Source organism: Notolabrus celidotus, chromosome 6 (genome assembly GCF_009762535.1).
Source record: "Notolabrus celidotus isolate fNotCel1 chromosome 6, fNotCel1.pri, whole genome shotgun sequence".
Classification (NCBI taxonomy): Eukaryota; Metazoa; Chordata; class Actinopteri; order Labriformes; family Labridae; genus Notolabrus; species Notolabrus celidotus.
This window is the reverse complement of record NC_048277.1, coordinates 18,121,254-18,139,125: the sequence shown is the minus strand read 5'-3', so window position 1 is coordinate 18,139,125 and position 17,872 is coordinate 18,121,254. Positions and strand designations below refer to the sequence as shown.

Below are 17,872 nucleotides of genomic sequence, written 5' to 3'. Positions count from 1 at the left end.
CCATGACACGCTTCAGAAACTTCTCTAACTACATAAACCATGACGAATGTAAAAGTATAAACAACATAGATGACATGGAAGTGTGTTTCCTCAATGAGGTATATTTCACAAAAAAATCTGAAACTAATGCACCACACTGAAGACAGACCTTGAAGCTCCAATGGAACACTGGCAGGAGAGTAGGACAACAAAACGTCATAAGGGGATGGTCAAAATAAACATGGAACTATCTTGTAAACAAGTTTAGGTGCAGCAATCCAAAAAAGTAGATTTACTAAAACTGGCTACAAATGGAAAGCCTCCAGTGGTTTGCTAAGACGGTAACATCCAGCGTCACACACTGACCTTATTACACTGGGTTACCATGGTGATCTGATCTGTTCCTTGTGGTTGTATAGTGTTCTCAGCTGCCTGAGCCCACGTCAGCACACAGTTTTAGTCCGTCAGCTCTGAATGCATCACTGCTTGAGACTGAAAACGTCAGGTTGACACTTGGCAGTGCTCAATAGCATGAACTCAAGGCCACTTTCAGCATCCCAGTCCAACACACAGTATCCTAAAGAGGACAGTTGTTCGCCTTCAATGTTAAAGATGACAGACATTTTAATTATATCCATCCTCTAACGGAAAAAGTTCTCTCTGTCCTTGAGATAAAGTTTGTTTTGTATTTTGGCTTTTGTCCAGTCTTATCTCTAAAGTCAATGTCAGCTGGGATGTTTGCTTAGGCCTTGAATTGATGGCCTAATAAAAAAATATTTGCTATGTATTATTAATGAACAAAGGACAATGCATCTTCTGATGTCCCAGACCTGTGTTGAGCCCGTAGACTGTACATGTATAGTCAAAGAGTGTGAGAAGCTATTAGGAACTTTGGTAGATGTGTTGTGCTAATGCGGTGGGTGGACAGGTTGCCTGGCTTACAACAAGGAAGGAAGAGGTTAAAGCATGTAAGAGATCTGAGCAAGGCAAAAAATGGCTCTCTTGATAACTGAACTTAAAGAAAGCCCTGAATTTTGGAAACACTGCAGTTATATTTGGTCAGAACAAGCAGCTCGTTATGAGGTAAATGGACTTCCCCGTCTCTCAGTGACTCCAAGTACATTAAACCAAATGTCAAGTTCACCACATTCATACACTGATGGCAGAGGCTGTTTACCTGCCCATCAAATTTAACTTAGGTAATGATGACAAAGAACACTCCAACATGTTAACAACATGTGGGGATCAAATCATTGAAACACAGGACAAGATAATCAGGGATATAACAGGTGTCACTTTGGCTATGTTCACACTGCAGGCCAAAGTGGCCCAAATCTGATTTTTGGGGGGGGGGTCATGTGACCAGGTCAGATTTTTTAGAGGCAGTGTGAAAACTCAAATCTGATTTTTTCAAATCAAATTTAGACCACTTCCATATGTTGTCCTGAATCAGATACAGATCCGATTTTTTTCAATGCGACCTCAGTGTGAACGACCAAGGTGGATTTGATGCGCATTTGATACTTTGACGTCAATTTATAGCGACACAAGGCACAATTCAATTAAATAAACTCTGTCTCTGTGAAACTATTAACGTCGCAGACCCACCACTCCTGACTCCGTGTCCGCATCCACATAGACCTTTCAAACGTATTTGCGGCCACAGCTCCGCAAAAAGCCGAAACAAGCAATTTGGCTCTCTTTTTCTTTATACCTGACCTCCTCTGCACCTGGTCATTCATTCTCCGGCTCCCACTGCACAAAGACTTTGTAACAAAAGCGAAAATGCTGACCTTGAGCATTAAGCCTTGTGAAACAGCTGCATGTGACGTTATTGTTACTGTTCTTTTGCGCATGCGGGGCAGTTCAGAGCCGCAAATAGTTCACACTGGAATCGGATACAGGTCACATTACGGATGTTAATGTGAACAGGCAAACAAAAAATCGGATCTGAGCAAAAAATCGGAATTGAGCATTAAGCCTTGCAGTGTGAATGTAGCCTTTGTCCACAGGAGGCAGCAAAATTGGCACAAACCGAAAGTTCCTTACAGGAGCTTTACGTTATAGTCTCTGTCTCTGTCTTGTCCTCTTATGAAGTATTGGCTTCCCCTATCTCTTTTAAGATCACGTTAGAGGCTGAAAACTATAATACCACAGTCAGTCCTAAACAAGTTATCTCATTAGACCAGGAGCGTTCAGCAAGAAGTGATGTCATGCACTTAGACTTAATCTGTACGTATCACTCTGCCTCAGGTGTTCTGAATATTGTTTAGTGTGGTCGTAGTGATCACTTTTGGCTAGATGAAACAATCCAGAACACATCACCCATGCAAATGTTGACATATGTTGTTTTTCACAGTGTGTACAGGAAATAAACACATAGTTATAAATATACATAATACAAAATACCTGGTCCATGTACAGACACAGTCAAAGTAGCGTCACCGCAGAATTGTTTTTGTTTTGTATTTAGCAGTAGTCTTGTTACCGACAAGTTGCAGGACTTGAAGCACAGTAAATGATCTGGTAAGTAAAAGTAAAAATGATCATCCTTTGCTTATTACTTTAGTATGTGCTGCATGGATAACTGTTGTATAAAAGAAATGTCCCACTCAGGGCTGTGTTGTTACATTCAATATCAGCATGGCAATGGCTATATTGCTCATTGTTCAGTGGCCTTGTTCTAATGGATAAATCATGCGAACCATGCTGCGATACAGCACAACCGGACTCTGTCTGTTTTCAATTATTTTTCTGCAGTTTGCTTCTTTATAGAGACAGGAAATGTGAAGAAGAGAGTGTTGGGATGAAATACTCTCAACAACCGCAGGTAAGAGTTGAGCAAGGGAAGCCTTTTCTACCTATGAGCTTATTCAGTGCCGCACAAAATTCTCACGTGTTTGATTTAACTTGACAGTCTACCCCATTCTCTTGCCAGACATTTATATGCACATGCTAAATTACAGCAGGAACTCTCTGACAACAACTAGGGTTTGTGTTCATGCTACGTGGGCCTAATTCATTTTTCTCTAATGACCTCTGAATTATGCAGAGCCTCATCAGGGTTTATAAGATGCGAGCAAGCTGATAAAAACCTGCTCTTTGTGTTCCTCTGTCAGAGCAGGATGTGTGTGGGATCCATTCAGTGTCATACCCACATTCACACCCTCAGCTTCATGGAAAGACGATCTTCATTGCTTCTGTGTAACTGCATATATTTGCATGCCAATTCAATCAGAGAAAATGTGCTGGTTAGCTGTATTTAGTTTATCATTTGAATGGCACACTATGTGAGGAAGTGCTTCACATAGTTAAGACACTTTTCAAATAGTATATTTTTAGATAAAACAAATGAATCCACATGCATGTAGCATCATTTATTCAAGAAATAAATAAATCATACACTTTGCTTTAAACTTGTTTTTACCAAGCAGTCTTTTCAAGACAACAGTCAAGTTTTATGAAGTGATCACTAGAACAACATTATGGAGTATTTCAGTATATTTTTTGTTTCCAGGTAACCTCTCTCCTTTTATTTCCTTGGAAATGCCTCGTCTGTTGTTACCTGCCATATTGCTGGTCTTAACTGTAATTAGAGCTTCATTTCTCTTACATCCGGAGTGACTGGACGGTATGATCGTTGCCAGGCACCTGCAGAAGTGAAAACCACTTACTGGTGTTGTGTGTCACACTGATACCTCTTCCTGTTTCTCTCTGTATGTATGACTGTGTGTGTGTGTGTGTGTGTGTGTGTGTGTGTGTGTGTGTGTGTGTTTCCTCTCATTCTCTCGACCTGACACTTTAAATCAAACCTTACATCCTAACACTTGCTTGTCATTGTCAAAGATGCTGAGGTAGATGTACAGTATATATATACCTTTCTGTCAGTGTCCGGTGAAGGCTTGGCCTCTATCAGGAGTCACCAATGTAAACCGATGTCATCAGCAACCTACAAGGTGCTCTCTTCATTAGCAGGGCTCAAAGGTCAAACCTTTCCATGACTCTATTTCATCAGGGTCATGGTAGGTAGCAGCAGAGAGGAGGAAAATTATGTTTCATTTGACAGACAGATAGATGGATAATACAATGAATCCAATTATTGGTTCATTTGTCATTTAAGACAACACAAGTTCTATTTGAATATTAAAGCATGCATGGGATATAGATACATTAAAAGGACAACTTGAGCACATGTAGCAATTTTTTTGCAATTTCATCATATAAAATCATATATCATCATCTCTGTTCTATCACTTCCAATGGGCTATTAAAATAATTTCCTGCAGCAGCCAGCGTCACAGAAATACATCTTTTCATATAAACTGTCTTCTGAAGAGCCATCACCATGGTGAAGTGTGTTTGTAATAAGTGCTTTCTTTAGTCCAGAGAAGAAAGCAAGGAAACAAAGGGCAGCAATACAACCACACACATCATTAGATGGCGTCCAGCTCACCAACATCTCTTTCCTGCCTCTTTTGCCCTTTTTCATCTTCAGCAGCAACTTAAGGCTGATTCTGTTGATCCGATTTATCAGTTTCTTTGTTTTACTGTACTTATGTTCCCCTTCCTATGGGAACAGCATTGTTGGAAAATAGAAGATGTCTGTTGTAATCAGCCCTTTGGGATTTTACAACGGGTTTGTTGTCCTTGTGTGTGTTTGCGTGAGAGAGAGAGGGGAGGGTGAACGGGAGAATCGACCTCTCTTGTTTTAGCAACAGCAAATCAATAGTTTGTAAGAGTAATACAGAGGCACACTGTCTCGGCCCCTGCAGTTTGCTGTTGGGACATCTGTTGGATTTCACATGCCTGCAACTTGGTTTCCAATAGCTCTGTGAAGTCCTGGAACTCTCAGAAATGTGATGGAATCAAAGCTTTACGCGCAGGCGGCTGGTAGATTGAACAGCTCATGTTGTGCTGACACCCTTCTGAGAGAGAGAGAGAGAGAGAGAGAGAGAGAGAGAGAGAGAGAGAGAGAGAGAGAGAGAGGGAGAGAGAGAGAGAGGGGAGAGAGAGAGAGAGAGAGGAGAGAGAGAGAGAGAGAGAGAGAGAGAGAGAAGAGAGACAGAGAGAGAGAGAGAGAGAGAGAGAGAGAGAGAGAGAGAGACAGAGAGAGAGAGAGAGAGAGAGAGAGAGACCTGCGCGCTGCAACAACTCCACTTGCAGCGCAGGGAGCTCAGACGACGTACTGAGCTGCTGTGGCAAAGTGCATGGACGTTGGTTGGTGTTTCTCCCCTTTTTGAACGCAGCGGTGATGAGAGCAGGATCAGCTGATTGATAAGGGAGGACAAAGCTGCTTGCACACGTCACACTTTAATTCTTTGCTGGCGGGATGGACGGGATGCAGGCAGAGAACGCCGGAGTTGATGACATCGGGGAAAAAGCAGAGGACAGGTATCGCGCGCTCGCCTATGACACCGCTCTGAGCACTCTGGTTGCTGTATTTGTGTACGTGGTAGTAAAAGTAAGTCTGGATGGAATCAGACAGTGGCGGGCCAGGATCTCGGTGCTCATCGTGGGGTCAGGTCCCGTGGGGTTGACGGCTGCGCTGGTCGCTGTCCGCTCTGGAAAGGTGCTGAAACTGACCGTGCTGGATGAGAGGTATAGGACCTCGCTGCTCTGCCGGCCTCAACAGATCGCTCTGGACCCCCGCAGTGTCAAGTTTCTGCTGGGACTCGGAGTGGACTTTGATAATATGGAGGGCTGCTGGCACAACGATCATTTCTTCACCAGGATCGGGGTGTTCCAGGAGTACTTGCTGAGCATCCTGGAGCAGAAGAAGCAGAAGGTTGAGGTCAAAGTGCAACTGGGAACCAAGGTACAGCACACTGGATTAACCGTCCGGAAAATCAACAGTGTTCAAAAACTGTATGGCTTCACACCGCAAGTACAATCCTCATGAGCTACGAATCCCATATTATACAACTTTCATTTCCCTCATTCATTAATAATACTCAGAGCACTGATTTGGAAATAATGTATGACGACTAGGGAGATAATGGAGAGAGATTTCGAATCGCACAATCATCCTGCAAAGACTGTGCCTTTGTAGTCTGTTAAACCTGATCCTCCCTCAGTGGCAGCAGTCAAAGCAAACAGACCAGTGTGTGTCTCTTCTTCAGCAGGGGTCAGATAGCTCTCAGCAGTGATGGTGACAGAGATGTCTCTTCCTGTGTCCAATTAGAGACCAAAGTTCCACCCACGGTGAACCTGAACCAGGCAGCTGCATACAATGTAGCCCAGCACTCCTTGTGACATTTAAAGAGCACTTATCCTGAGTCTTTTTGCTGCTCTACACAAGAGAAAGTTGGCACGCAAAATACCCTGAAACACAGAAAATGCATTTTTCCAACCAAAATGCATTTTATTAATTACTCATTGTTGGTTATAACCTCATACCATAATCATTGATTTAAGTCTGTGTAGATGGTTGCTCATTTATGCCAGGCAGACTATCTTCCCATACTCCCAAAGCTTCTCCTCACACAACATTGTGTAATGTCAGACTGAAAGCACGCTCATCAGTTGGAATAACTTGTTATGTAAGCTGACCTCAAACCTGAAGAGGATCCTGCCTACAGTTTTTAGGCCAGTGGTAAAAGATTGTAAAAGACTAAGTAGAGGTAAATCCAAACCCTCTGTGAGTAGAAGTAACAGTGCCTTTAAAATGGATTTCAAACTGAAATCCTTTTTTAGTCACATGTATTTAGTTGTGTATTTCTCATGGGACTTTTGAGGGATTTTCCCAAGGCACTCGCATATTAAAAGAAATGCGACTGTATCTACAGCAATCTGGTTTTATTACAACGTTTGTTTATTTCCATTTCTTTGACTGTGGGCTTGATACCGGAATAATTTGGTGAGAACAAATTCCCTGCCGGTCATTAACTTAGGACAAAGAAATAACCCAGTAACCTCAAACCTCAGAGAGGAGCAGTTGGCGCTCATTGTGGGCAAACAATTATGAAAAGTTCACTGAGTATTTATGTCATGGCTGGAAACCAAGAGATGAGACTCCATCACAGCTCTACTGAGGTCAAACTACAGTGTCACAGTGAGTGTGCTGTGACTGTGCTTTGATTGCACTTTTTTTTCTTTATAAACCTCCTCAAAAAAACACAGATGAAAGAGTTGTAGTCTTGCATCATGCGTCTCCTCCCTGGCTCTGCCCCTCATTGTCCTTTCTCCTCAGCCCTGATGCTGTTCAAATGAGCCGTGACTGTCCCCCCGCTCTCAGTGACTCACCAACCTCTGGAGAATTGGAAGACAAGGTCAAGAGGGGTTTTGATCACAGCAAACGTCAGTTTCATGTGTAGTCTGTCTCTGGCTAGTTTGTTATTTCATCTTGATTAAACAGCACGTTGTGTAACACAATTGTTATCAGTGTGTCATAATCTAAATTCCCAAGAATGCAAAGATCTTTTTAAAGTTACCCAGTCTCTACTGTCTCAATGGATTTAAAAAGATCTGATCTGTCTTTGAGACATAGCCCATGTAAGACCTTTATACTCTGAGTTATATCCTGTCAGTGTTTCCTCATCATCTTGTCCTGCTCTTTTTTTCTGAGCAGCCTGGCACCTTGTGTTTTGCAGCAGAATTACACACAACTGAGTAGTTATTAATCTCTTTAAGGGATGCTCTGTTTCTAGGAAAAGCCCAATCTCTTGAGCCCATCTCATGGCGTGTACTGGTTTATTACAACCAAACACATTATTTTCATAGATGAATAGGAATTGATGGAAGATGAAATCAAAACCTTTGTTAAAAAAAAGTGGTCAGTGATTACATTTTCACAAAAATTCATGGTTAAACGTTCTTTTTGTATGGGCAATATACTCTTGTACCCTACAGAGCTGAAGTAATGGACAGTATTTGTCTGCAATGATCTGATTCTGCACCGATCCTTTCAAGGACCTGTGTGAGTTGTAGGGGCATCTTTAAGAAATACTCAAGTTATGATTACCTTTCAGTAAGATAATTTCCAACAGTTCTAATCATTATCCTTGTGTTTCTTGAGAACAAGATCTTCAAGATTCAAGATTTTTCTTTATTGTCCTTTCCTTAAGTATTTTTTACATATAGGGATGATATACTGTTTCTCACCAGCTCCTCAGTGCATAATGAGCCACACTAAAAACAAGCTCAAACATTTAAAACAATCTAAAACATTTAAGAACACAAAAAAATATGCAATGGTAATGTTAGCAGCATGATCAAAAACGTACTGTAAGACCAAAAGAAACTAAAACTAGAGTCCTCTTCTCCTCTTCTAGAGACCATGTTTCTACTGTAGCACAAAACTGACACAGCAATCAGTGGCTCCATGGGTGGCCTTCAGAGTTTGGTGGCTATTGAAGGCTCTCAGGAGGGAAGGTTCGTGTGCATGTGTTCCACCTCACCACTGCATGCACACAAATCTGACATACTGTACCTTGACTTAGGATTTCTTCTTAAAACCATAGCTTGTTGGGCTAATTATTTGTGATGATAAACACAGGGATGTTTTGTTTGTGAGTCAGGCTGAAATGAAGACAGTTCCATCAGCTACAAGGGCACATGGTGGGGAATATCTGCATCTGTTTGACACATGATATTCTAGCTGTTGAATGCAGAAAATGATCATTCCTTCCCCTCTGAGTGACCTTTACAAAGTATTTTAACGTTACAAGAGGAGTAAGTAGCCCAAATGTGTTGTCTTATTAGAAGTTATGAACCAATGTGTGGTGCATTTGTGATGAGAGTTATTTTAGCACAAGGCCTTAATTAACCAAGAGCTCTGAAAGTTGTTGAAGTTAGCACTTATTTATCAAAACTTGTCTTCAGCCACAACTTGAAGTGAAGGAAGTATAAATTCTTCACAGTACATGTGCTTGGTTACCCCTCCTTGCTGTTATTTGAGTGACCTGTTATAAGTGGCGGTTCTGGGGAGGGGCCAAAGGGGCCAGTGCCCCTGTAAAACTGAACCTGGACCCCCCTGTGGCCCCCCTCCACACCAAAATAATATTATACAATAAAAAAAGCTTTGGTATTCCGCTGATGTTACAGGCGGAACACATGCGTGTGGCACTTGGTTCAAGCCCCTTAAAGCGCTAAGGGACTCATGTTGAGTGTAAACAGCCAAACAGCTGCTGTCAGTCTGCATTTTGATCTAGTACACAGTAGTATTTATGTCTAGTATAGGGATGCACTGATTTTTTGCCAGTTTGTTCTCAGCCGGTCCTCGCCCTTCTCAGTCTCTTTTGTCAGGGTTGAATGTGTCCCTCTGACAACACCCTTGGCCCCAACCTGGCCCCACCAGTAAAATTGGTCGAGAACCACCACTGCCTGTTATTAGTATGATTTTTTTAAAATTTAAATAAAAGTCTAACCATATTTGTCCTTGTTTCTGTCTTTGTTTTTGTTTCAGTTCACAGAGGAGTACCTGCGGAGGATTCCTCACAATAACTGGCCACGTGTGATCGTGGTGGCTGATGGGTCATGTGGAGACTCATGCTCAGTGCTCGGAATCAGCTCTGACTACACTGTGGAGTCCTGCCATGCTTACGGAGCAAATGCTGCTATTGAGAGGCTTGACCAGAGACAGGTCAGTACACACACACACACACATTACCAAGCATTGTACGCAAACATGAACATACACATACTAACGGAAACATTCACTCATGCGCACACACTGAGGCGATAAGCAACAGGTGTGTGTTTGTGTAGAGAATGAAGGCTGTAAAAACAGGATATTGTAGGATATCAGGGTGAGGGTGACTTTATTTGGCCTCATAAAGCCAGTTTGAGCCAACAAGGATGTAAACCTGCCAATAGCAGCTGAACACAGTGTTGCACTCTCATATAAACAGACACATCTGAGTAGACTGTTGGCTCTCATCAACATCAACAATGTTCCTGTTCTGATTTACTCATCGAGTTCGATAAGAGTGGCTGTTGTTCTGATGGATTCAGGTGATGGAGGATGATAAAGCTGGAGGTATGTTTGGTTAGACTCATTATCTCTTCCCTGCCAGGGGAATATGAATCAAGATATTAAAACATCAGAGCCAATGTTTTTCTTGCAGTGCGCCAAAGGTTACCTGACATTATATAAGCAGATGGTTCCTCGAAAGATGACTCAGTGAGGCTTCCAAGAGGCCAACAAAAGACAGAATAAATGAATAGAGAACACTTTGGTTGAGAGAGCCTCCATAATGGCCCCTGTTCCCTCTGTGTGTATCTATAGAAGCTGCAAATAAAGAAAGGCAGAAAATAGATGTTATTTATATTTGTAAAAGTTGTTTGTTGCAGCAAACAGAGTCAAAATGCATAATTGTATATATTCCAAACTGTAGTAAAAAAAACAGTATTTGTTTGTAGAAAATTGTTCATGTATGAGGGGGAAAAAACCCTTCCAGGCTATTATTAACTTAATATATGAACACCAGCGTAGTCTCCTTTCCTATTTTATGCTGCCATAACAATTCCCATCACGTTCTCTTTAGTGGCTGTGGTCTGCTTTTTATTGCCCGCTTTTCTTCCCGGCTGTTTCCTGTAGTGATTGAATTTACCTCCCAGGATATGACCTGCTCGGCCCCACCGTCTCCTCCATCCCCTCCCAGTCGCAGCTCTGCTCCCTCACTGTCTCCCTCAGCTGCACTAAACGCTGTCTGATCCTCCCTTGGCTGGTTTATGTCATTGAGAAGAAAATTGATCAATTCTGGCTTTAGGGAAAATGTGGAGCCAATGTAAGATTGAAACCATGAAAAATATCAAGCTGTTCTTAATCTCCACTCAAGTGATGACATTTCACATGCAGGCATGACATATAGGAAATGCTCTATGTCATTTCTCTTTGTTAGGTTGTGTATTAAAGTGTTAGTATCTCATAGAGAACAAATGTGGGCTTATCATTTAAAAGCAAAGGAAAATGACAGAAAATAATATAAAAAGATAATAGACTTGAACCCCTTAAAGTCATAACACTGACTCACGGACCAAGCTTTTTTCAGTTCAAGAGATTCCCACTGAAGAAGAGCCCCTACATACATACAAAGAGAAACTGGTCAAAGGAAATTGAAAGAATAAATAAATATAAATGCCTGAAGCAGTTCGTCCTCACATATAGGCAACTAATCCAAATATGGCTTTTAGACAATAAATCATAAAAGGCGTATTTAAGGGGGTGTTGATTGGCCTAGCATTTAAAGTGCGCCACATATAGAGCCTATAGTCCTTGTTACTGGTTTGATGCCAAGCCATGATCCTTTGGTGCATGTCTTTCCCCACTCTCTATTCCCGTTTCCAGTCTCCCTGCAGCTGACCTATCTAAAAAAAAAAAATGTTTAATGCACTTGTAAGACCAAAGCATAAGGACCCAGACAACAACGAAAAAACAAACCACCATAATTAAACCACACATGATAAGAACCTGAGCAACACAGGGACCCAACCACATGAACTGAGACCAATAGGACAAAGGTAACTCAAGTAGAAATGCATCTAGACTTTTTGGTGGCCAAACTGGTGCACTGACATATGCAGAGGTGGCATGAAGTATGTGCGCACACCATAGACTGTATAAATAATGGACGTAGGATCCGTGACGTCACCCAGCTGTTTCTGAACCGCTGTTTTGAGGCCAATCGTCGGCGGCAGCCATATTGCTGCTGTCGAGCAATTGTGACGTAAAGAGGCGGAGTTTGAGCCTCCTAGCCAACAGCTACAGTGTTCCCGCCTGCCAATCAAGTCAGCTGTGCCTCTCATTGGAAGACTCGTAATCTCAATATCTTCGAAATTGCTGTGTTAGAAAAAAATTCACCCCCTGTACAGTGTGAGTCGATCGAGAAATGAGCTATCCAGACTACACTCGTCTTTTGTACCAGGCTATAAACATGTTTATGTGTATGTGGTTTGTAGTACTTCCGGAACCAGCCTCAAGCGGATCTTCGATGAAAGGCAGTTTTTAGCACTTCCGCATTGGACTCATATTTTTAGACCGGATGTTGCCGCTTGGCACACACTCGAAAATGAGTGAATGTTTTTATTTCTTATTACTATTCTTAAGAATAAAGTGTTACAATTGAATGCGAAGAAGCAGAGCAGCCAGTTGAAACCATTTTGAAGCTTAGCTGCAGCATCCTGACCTATTAGAGGCGATAGTGCTGATACTGGAAAAGAGTGAGTTATGGATTTATGTGATCTTTGTCTTTACTGCATATTAAGTGTATATATATATATATATGTGTATATATATATATATATATATATATATATATATATATATGGTCAGAATTTAACCAACTAAGAAGAAGTATCAGAAATGCCCAAATGTTAATCCTAGTCTATTGCTCACATAATGTCTGAAATGGTTTTCATATTCCTTCCTGCTGCATCCCCTCTCTCTCAACTTCAGGTTCCCACTCCTGAGATCAGAGCCCACAGCCTCTACTTTGACCTCTCTGCTTATGGAGTGGAGGCCCTGCGGGAGCACCGAAACCCTACCTCCAAACCTGGCTTCCACCTAAAGATCTACGGCACCTTCAGGAACCGCTACATGGCCCTCGTCTGTCCCTTCTCCGACACCAAGATGGTCCGCTTCCTGAGGCACACAGCCAACTCCTCTGTGAGTCTCTGTCCCTTTTTCATGAAACCTCTCTCTGTTTTTGATAAGGCTTCCAGGTGTGAGGAACGTGCAGCTATAATTCCATGTGAATACGAAAAAGATGCGGCTAATAATAACTCCTGCCTCCCTACTTATTCTTCATCTTTGATTCAGCAAATGGTCTTTGACTGCACTATTGTTGGAGTCCATTAGTGTCTGCATTTGTACATGCTTGTGTGTGTGTGTCTGTGTAAGTGTTGAAGTCTGCAGAAGAGTGAGTTTGGCCTAGAGCATTAGAAGAAGAAATGGGGAAAGAGGGGGAGGAGAATGTAGAGTTCACTCAAGTGTGTGTGTGTGTGTGTGTGTGTGTGTGTGAGTGTGTGTGTGTGTGTGTGTGTGTGTGTGTGTGTGTGTGTGTGTGTGTGTGAGAGTGTGTGTGTGTGTGTGTGTGTGTGTGTGTGTGTGTGTGTGTGTGTGTAGAAGCCATCTGTACCCTGCTTTTACACGTCAGTGGACAAACAGAGAGCTGGATTTTTACAACACACTGTGGCTGCTTTAATGACCGCTGGGCAGTTCTCTTTTTGTTGAAATACTTGAAATACTGTAAAGTAATTCTCTGACCACACACAGCATGTAGTGGAGTACACACAGGTATATAGCAAGACCATCCTTGGAGCACTTGTTGCTATGTGGGCGGCCATTCAGATGCTCCGTTACTTGGAAACAGATGACTGAGTACGTATGGGTCGAAGGAGAGCAGAGCAAGCAAAGAGAGAGAGAGAATGAGAGGGAGACAAGAAGGAATAGGGAGCGAGAAAAAGCGCACGTCACTCTCTACCCACAATCATCCAAGAATCAATGACATAAAAAAAGAAAAGGGTGGAAAATTTTCTTCTTTAAGTTTTGAGTTGTTGTGTCACTTCCCATGATGTGTGTTACAAATAGAGGAAAAAATGTAAGAAAAACTTGTTTTATTACTTTGGAACCAAAATGTAGTCTTTATGTTGGAAGTTTTAATCTTATCCTTATGTCTGATGAATGAATCATTCAATTTTTTTTTATTCAATTTTGAAGCAATTGAAAGTCACAGTTTCTTAGAGGCCCCAATCAGATTTCAATCAAATCATCACTCATGATGTAATTGTCCGTCCATTATCACAGACTTTACTCAGTATTTAAGTCTGAATCAGTTGTGGAATCTGTCATGATGCATCTTTGCTTGTTTCTCATCCCAGTGTTAAAGCAAAACTTTTAATCTCAAGTGACAAACTCCTTGATATCAACAAGGCTCGACTCGTCTCATTAGAATCATTGACAATTTTTCTTGTAATCCATTTACAATTCTTATTTTTCTGAAATAGTAAAACATTCTATATCTGAAAGATTTCATCAGAAATATACTAAATTTGTCTTTTCTACCCAGATCATGAAGAACATTTTCCACCAGTCCTTTAACGCCTATAAGACTGACATTGAACCTCGTCTCAGTGATGTGACGCTGCACCACATGCAGTGTAGCCGCCGTCTCTTTGAGATCCAGCTATCCCACAGACGCATCAGTGCTGCCTACATCGAGGGGGACAACGTTGCGGTGACTGTGGAAGGGGAGGCGGCTCGTGTGCTCAACTTTGACACAGGTAAACCTCTTTAAAAACAGATACTGTATTGGTGAGAGAGGACAGGATGATTTTTCTCTGGCTTGCAGTATGTTTGTTGTCAGTAGATGTGTGACTCATTACTGCACCCATTGGCCTTATCTGGATCTGTCTCTCTGATGCTCAATGTTTATTTATGAGCAGCTTTCAACTGAAGCCTTAACAGTGACTTAAAGACTACAATTATGTTTCTCTCTGCAAAACATACGTTATAATAAACATATTGTGCAATACCAAGATATAATTGATATAGTTCATCTGTAATTGTTTCTCTTCTTTCCTCCGCAGGTTGTGGGGTGAATCTGGGTATGCGCGGTCTGGAGTCGATGGGGACGTTTATTTACCGTACAGCTACCGCTGTGGACCAGAACGATATCCTGGAGGCTCTGTCAGCTAAGATGCAGCACTCTAGACAGGTGGCTGAGACCATCAAGCAGACTGGCCTGGCTGAATATATGTATGAGTGATGGAGGACAGCCTGACGAATACATAACACCACCTAGTGGACGTTGGTGGTGGGTTGTTAGAGTTCACAGCGAATGGTTTTAATGAATCATGACTCTGTTGTTGAAATAGACCTCTAATGATTCTATGGTGAACAGGGCTGAATGAGCTATAACTGGATAGATAACGGATGTGAACATGTGACCATAAGTCTTTGTGACACACAATAAGTGGATGTACTTTGAATGGATGAAGTGAGAATAACAAAGGCCACATTTAGTACTGAACATTTGAAGCTATAACGCATTTTTAAGTGGCAAAACGGCAAACTGCAGCAGAAAGAGAAAGTTGATGTCAAACATATTCAGTGAGAAACTGAATGTCCATTACCTGTGCATTGCCCTTTGGATTTCTCTGTGAAAAAACTGAGAGTGTTGGGGTAAATCATGTGTTCTGTACAGAACCCAGATAACTTAAAACTCTGCAGGGAAAGAATAGACTTTTCAAATTGAAGCACACTGTGCTCTTCTGACCTCACATGTGTGGTTGCTGATGGAATGTGTTCAGAAACTAAACTAATGTCCATGATTTTAGAGACACGCGTCTCTAAAACATATGAGTCTGTTGAGGTAAGGCGGCTTGTGATTATCAAACCTTCCGTCTTTGTGCTTGATGGAACACCTTGTAATAACTGTGCTGATGATGTTCAGAAGTGTTTGTTAAAGTGTCTTATTTTGTCCTCTGCCTTGTAAGAGAAGATTTTATATTTTCAATATGAAGGATACTGAAATCATATTATGAGCCAATTGAATTGTTGCGTTAACTTTACTGATATTTTCACCTTTTATTTTATACCTTTCTCAAGGTGATCTGACAGTACTCCGGCATCACCCCTGAAAGTATCTCATTCTAGATAAAGAAGAGTGTACTCAAAGTAACAACCTTCTCCTGTTAAAGAGGCCATTAAAGTGATGTAAGGAGAAATATGCATAGTCTTTACATGACACACTGACATTTGATTGATCTTGGTTTCATGCACTGTTATTGAAGGGAAAAGGATGCTGGTCTTGGCAAAAAAACGAGTTATATCTTAATTCTTATCTTGACAGTTTTCATCAAAGATGCCTGGATAAGAAATTTAAGCAAGGTTGTAAAATGATCATATTATGACTTCATTATTTCAACATACTCATGGCACCGTCACTCACTGATCTGTATGAATGTTACATTAACAGCTTCACAAACTGCTGCATGGAATATTCGATCTGCATCTGTAGATGATCCTTTTTTAATATTTTTGTACAAATGTTTTCTGTAAAGATTGATATTAGGCAACACCGCCCTCTAGTGGTTGGACATCTCCATTACATCAGCTCAGCCTCTTTTTATTTTTTTATTTTTAGTATAACAACATTCCTTATTAATATGACACTGCAACCAATACCAAGCAGTTTTTTTTTTTTTTTTCAAAAAGGACATAATGTCTTTGTTTAAGACTTGAGTGTTTCAAGATTTATTGATACATTTGACCTGAAACTTAGAGATTCATGTCCCTGAGTTGAACAATAATGCCAGATATCTCTAATCATGTCCCCATCTGAAGTGGCTGTCTAACTCTCAACTGAAATAGTTTGTTAAATGCATCTTTAGGCTTATTCATACAACAACTTACTCCTCTCTGTATCAAAAGATATAGTTTAAGCACATTAAAATTCTTAGCATCATAGGTCTGACATAGGACATTTAAGCATCAAGCCTGGTACTGTCTTGCTGTATATCCAGTATCCAATCAATAACACTGTGTTATCCAGGTGCAGTGGCGGTTCTACACCAATTTTACAGGGGGGGCCAGGCTGGGGCCAAGGGTGTTGTCAGAGGGACACATTCAACCCTGACAAAAGAGACTGAGAAGGGCGAGGACCGGCTGAGAACAAACTGGCAAAACATCAGTGCATCCCTATATACTAGAAATATATACTACTGTGAACTATATCAAAATGCAGACTGACAGCAGCTGTTTGGCTGTTTACACTCAACATGAGTCCCTTAATGCTTTAAGGGACTGGAACCAAGTGCCAGACACGTGTTCCGCCTGTAACATCAGCGCAATACCAAAGCTTTTTTTATTGCATAATGTTTATTTGGTGTGGAGGGGGGCCACAAGGGGTCCAGGTTCAGTTTTACAGGGGCACTGGCCCCTGTTGGCCCCTCCCCAGAACCGCCACTTATAACAGGTGCCCTGCTCTGAGGCTCATTAGCAAAGTGTTGAGTCTCATTAAAAACTGGTAAGTATTTGACTTACAAATAAGGGTCCTATTTTGTAGCTATGAAACAAGTGACAATATTTTAATATAAATGCCCTCATCCAAAGATTCTTTTGTCTCATTTAAAATGTTTCTGCTTGAAAAGTGTTCCATCCTTATAAAATGGAATAATTCCATGGGCTGCTAAATTTTATTTGTGACTTTTTTTTTCCAGATAAAAAAAACAAAAACAAAGTAACAAAAAAAGCATGATCCTCAAATATCGCAAAGCAAAGTATAGTAACAGATCATAGTGTAAAGATTTAAAATGACAGTGTCATAAATGATGACAAGTGTTGAAACATAGACTCTAAATATCCAGAGACAGAACCATTAAACCCCCCCCCCCCCCCCCCCCCCCCCCCCCCCCGTAGTCTAACAGACTTCAGGCTCTCCTTCTTACAACCACTCGCTCTGTCTAATTAAAAACATTCATCTGCTTGCCGTGCCCTCCAAGGTCAATAGTCTGGACCTCTGAACCGGCCCCCGCTGTAGCACAAGGCCTTTCATTAGATTAAACACAATAATGAGAAAATCTTTTATCTTTGCATATAATTAAAGCTGGGATGAAGGACAACTTAATCAATGATGTGGAATGACAAGTTCGTAAGTGAATTAGAGCTGCCAGTCGGGGCTTGGGCTGCGATCAATGAGTAATGTTAAGCAGAGCTTGTGTGGGATGTAGTCACGGTAACAGACATCTATCAGTCCAAAATATTTAGTGTCACAGGCATGACTGAACTTCAGCTGAACTACTGGTTAACATTTAGTTTGTTCAGAGTGATCAAGTACATAGACACTTACAAATAATATATTTTATTATACATAAAATATATGTGTCCAGAGTCTTACATGAAAACCATTGATCACAAGGACCATTTGCACTTTACTTCCGATTTGCATGTTCT

General features: G+C 41.3%; 1 protein-coding gene across 1 annotated transcript; it reads left to right on the top strand.

Moving 5' to 3' along the window:
- The first annotated feature begins 5,160 nt into the window (after positions 1-5,160).
- si:dkey-234i14.6 lies at positions 5,161-15,646 on the top strand. Its single transcript, XM_034686132.1, has 5 exons — positions 5,161-5,794; positions 9,383-9,559; positions 12,374-12,583; positions 13,986-14,199; positions 14,506-15,646. Exons 1-5 carry the CDS (start codon positions 5,309-5,311, stop codon positions 14,682-14,684), a joined length of 1,266 nt encoding a protein of 421 aa, XP_034542023.1. The 5' UTR covers positions 5,161-5,308; the 3' UTR covers positions 14,685-15,646.
- Positions 15,647-17,872: the final 2,226 nt, after the last annotated feature.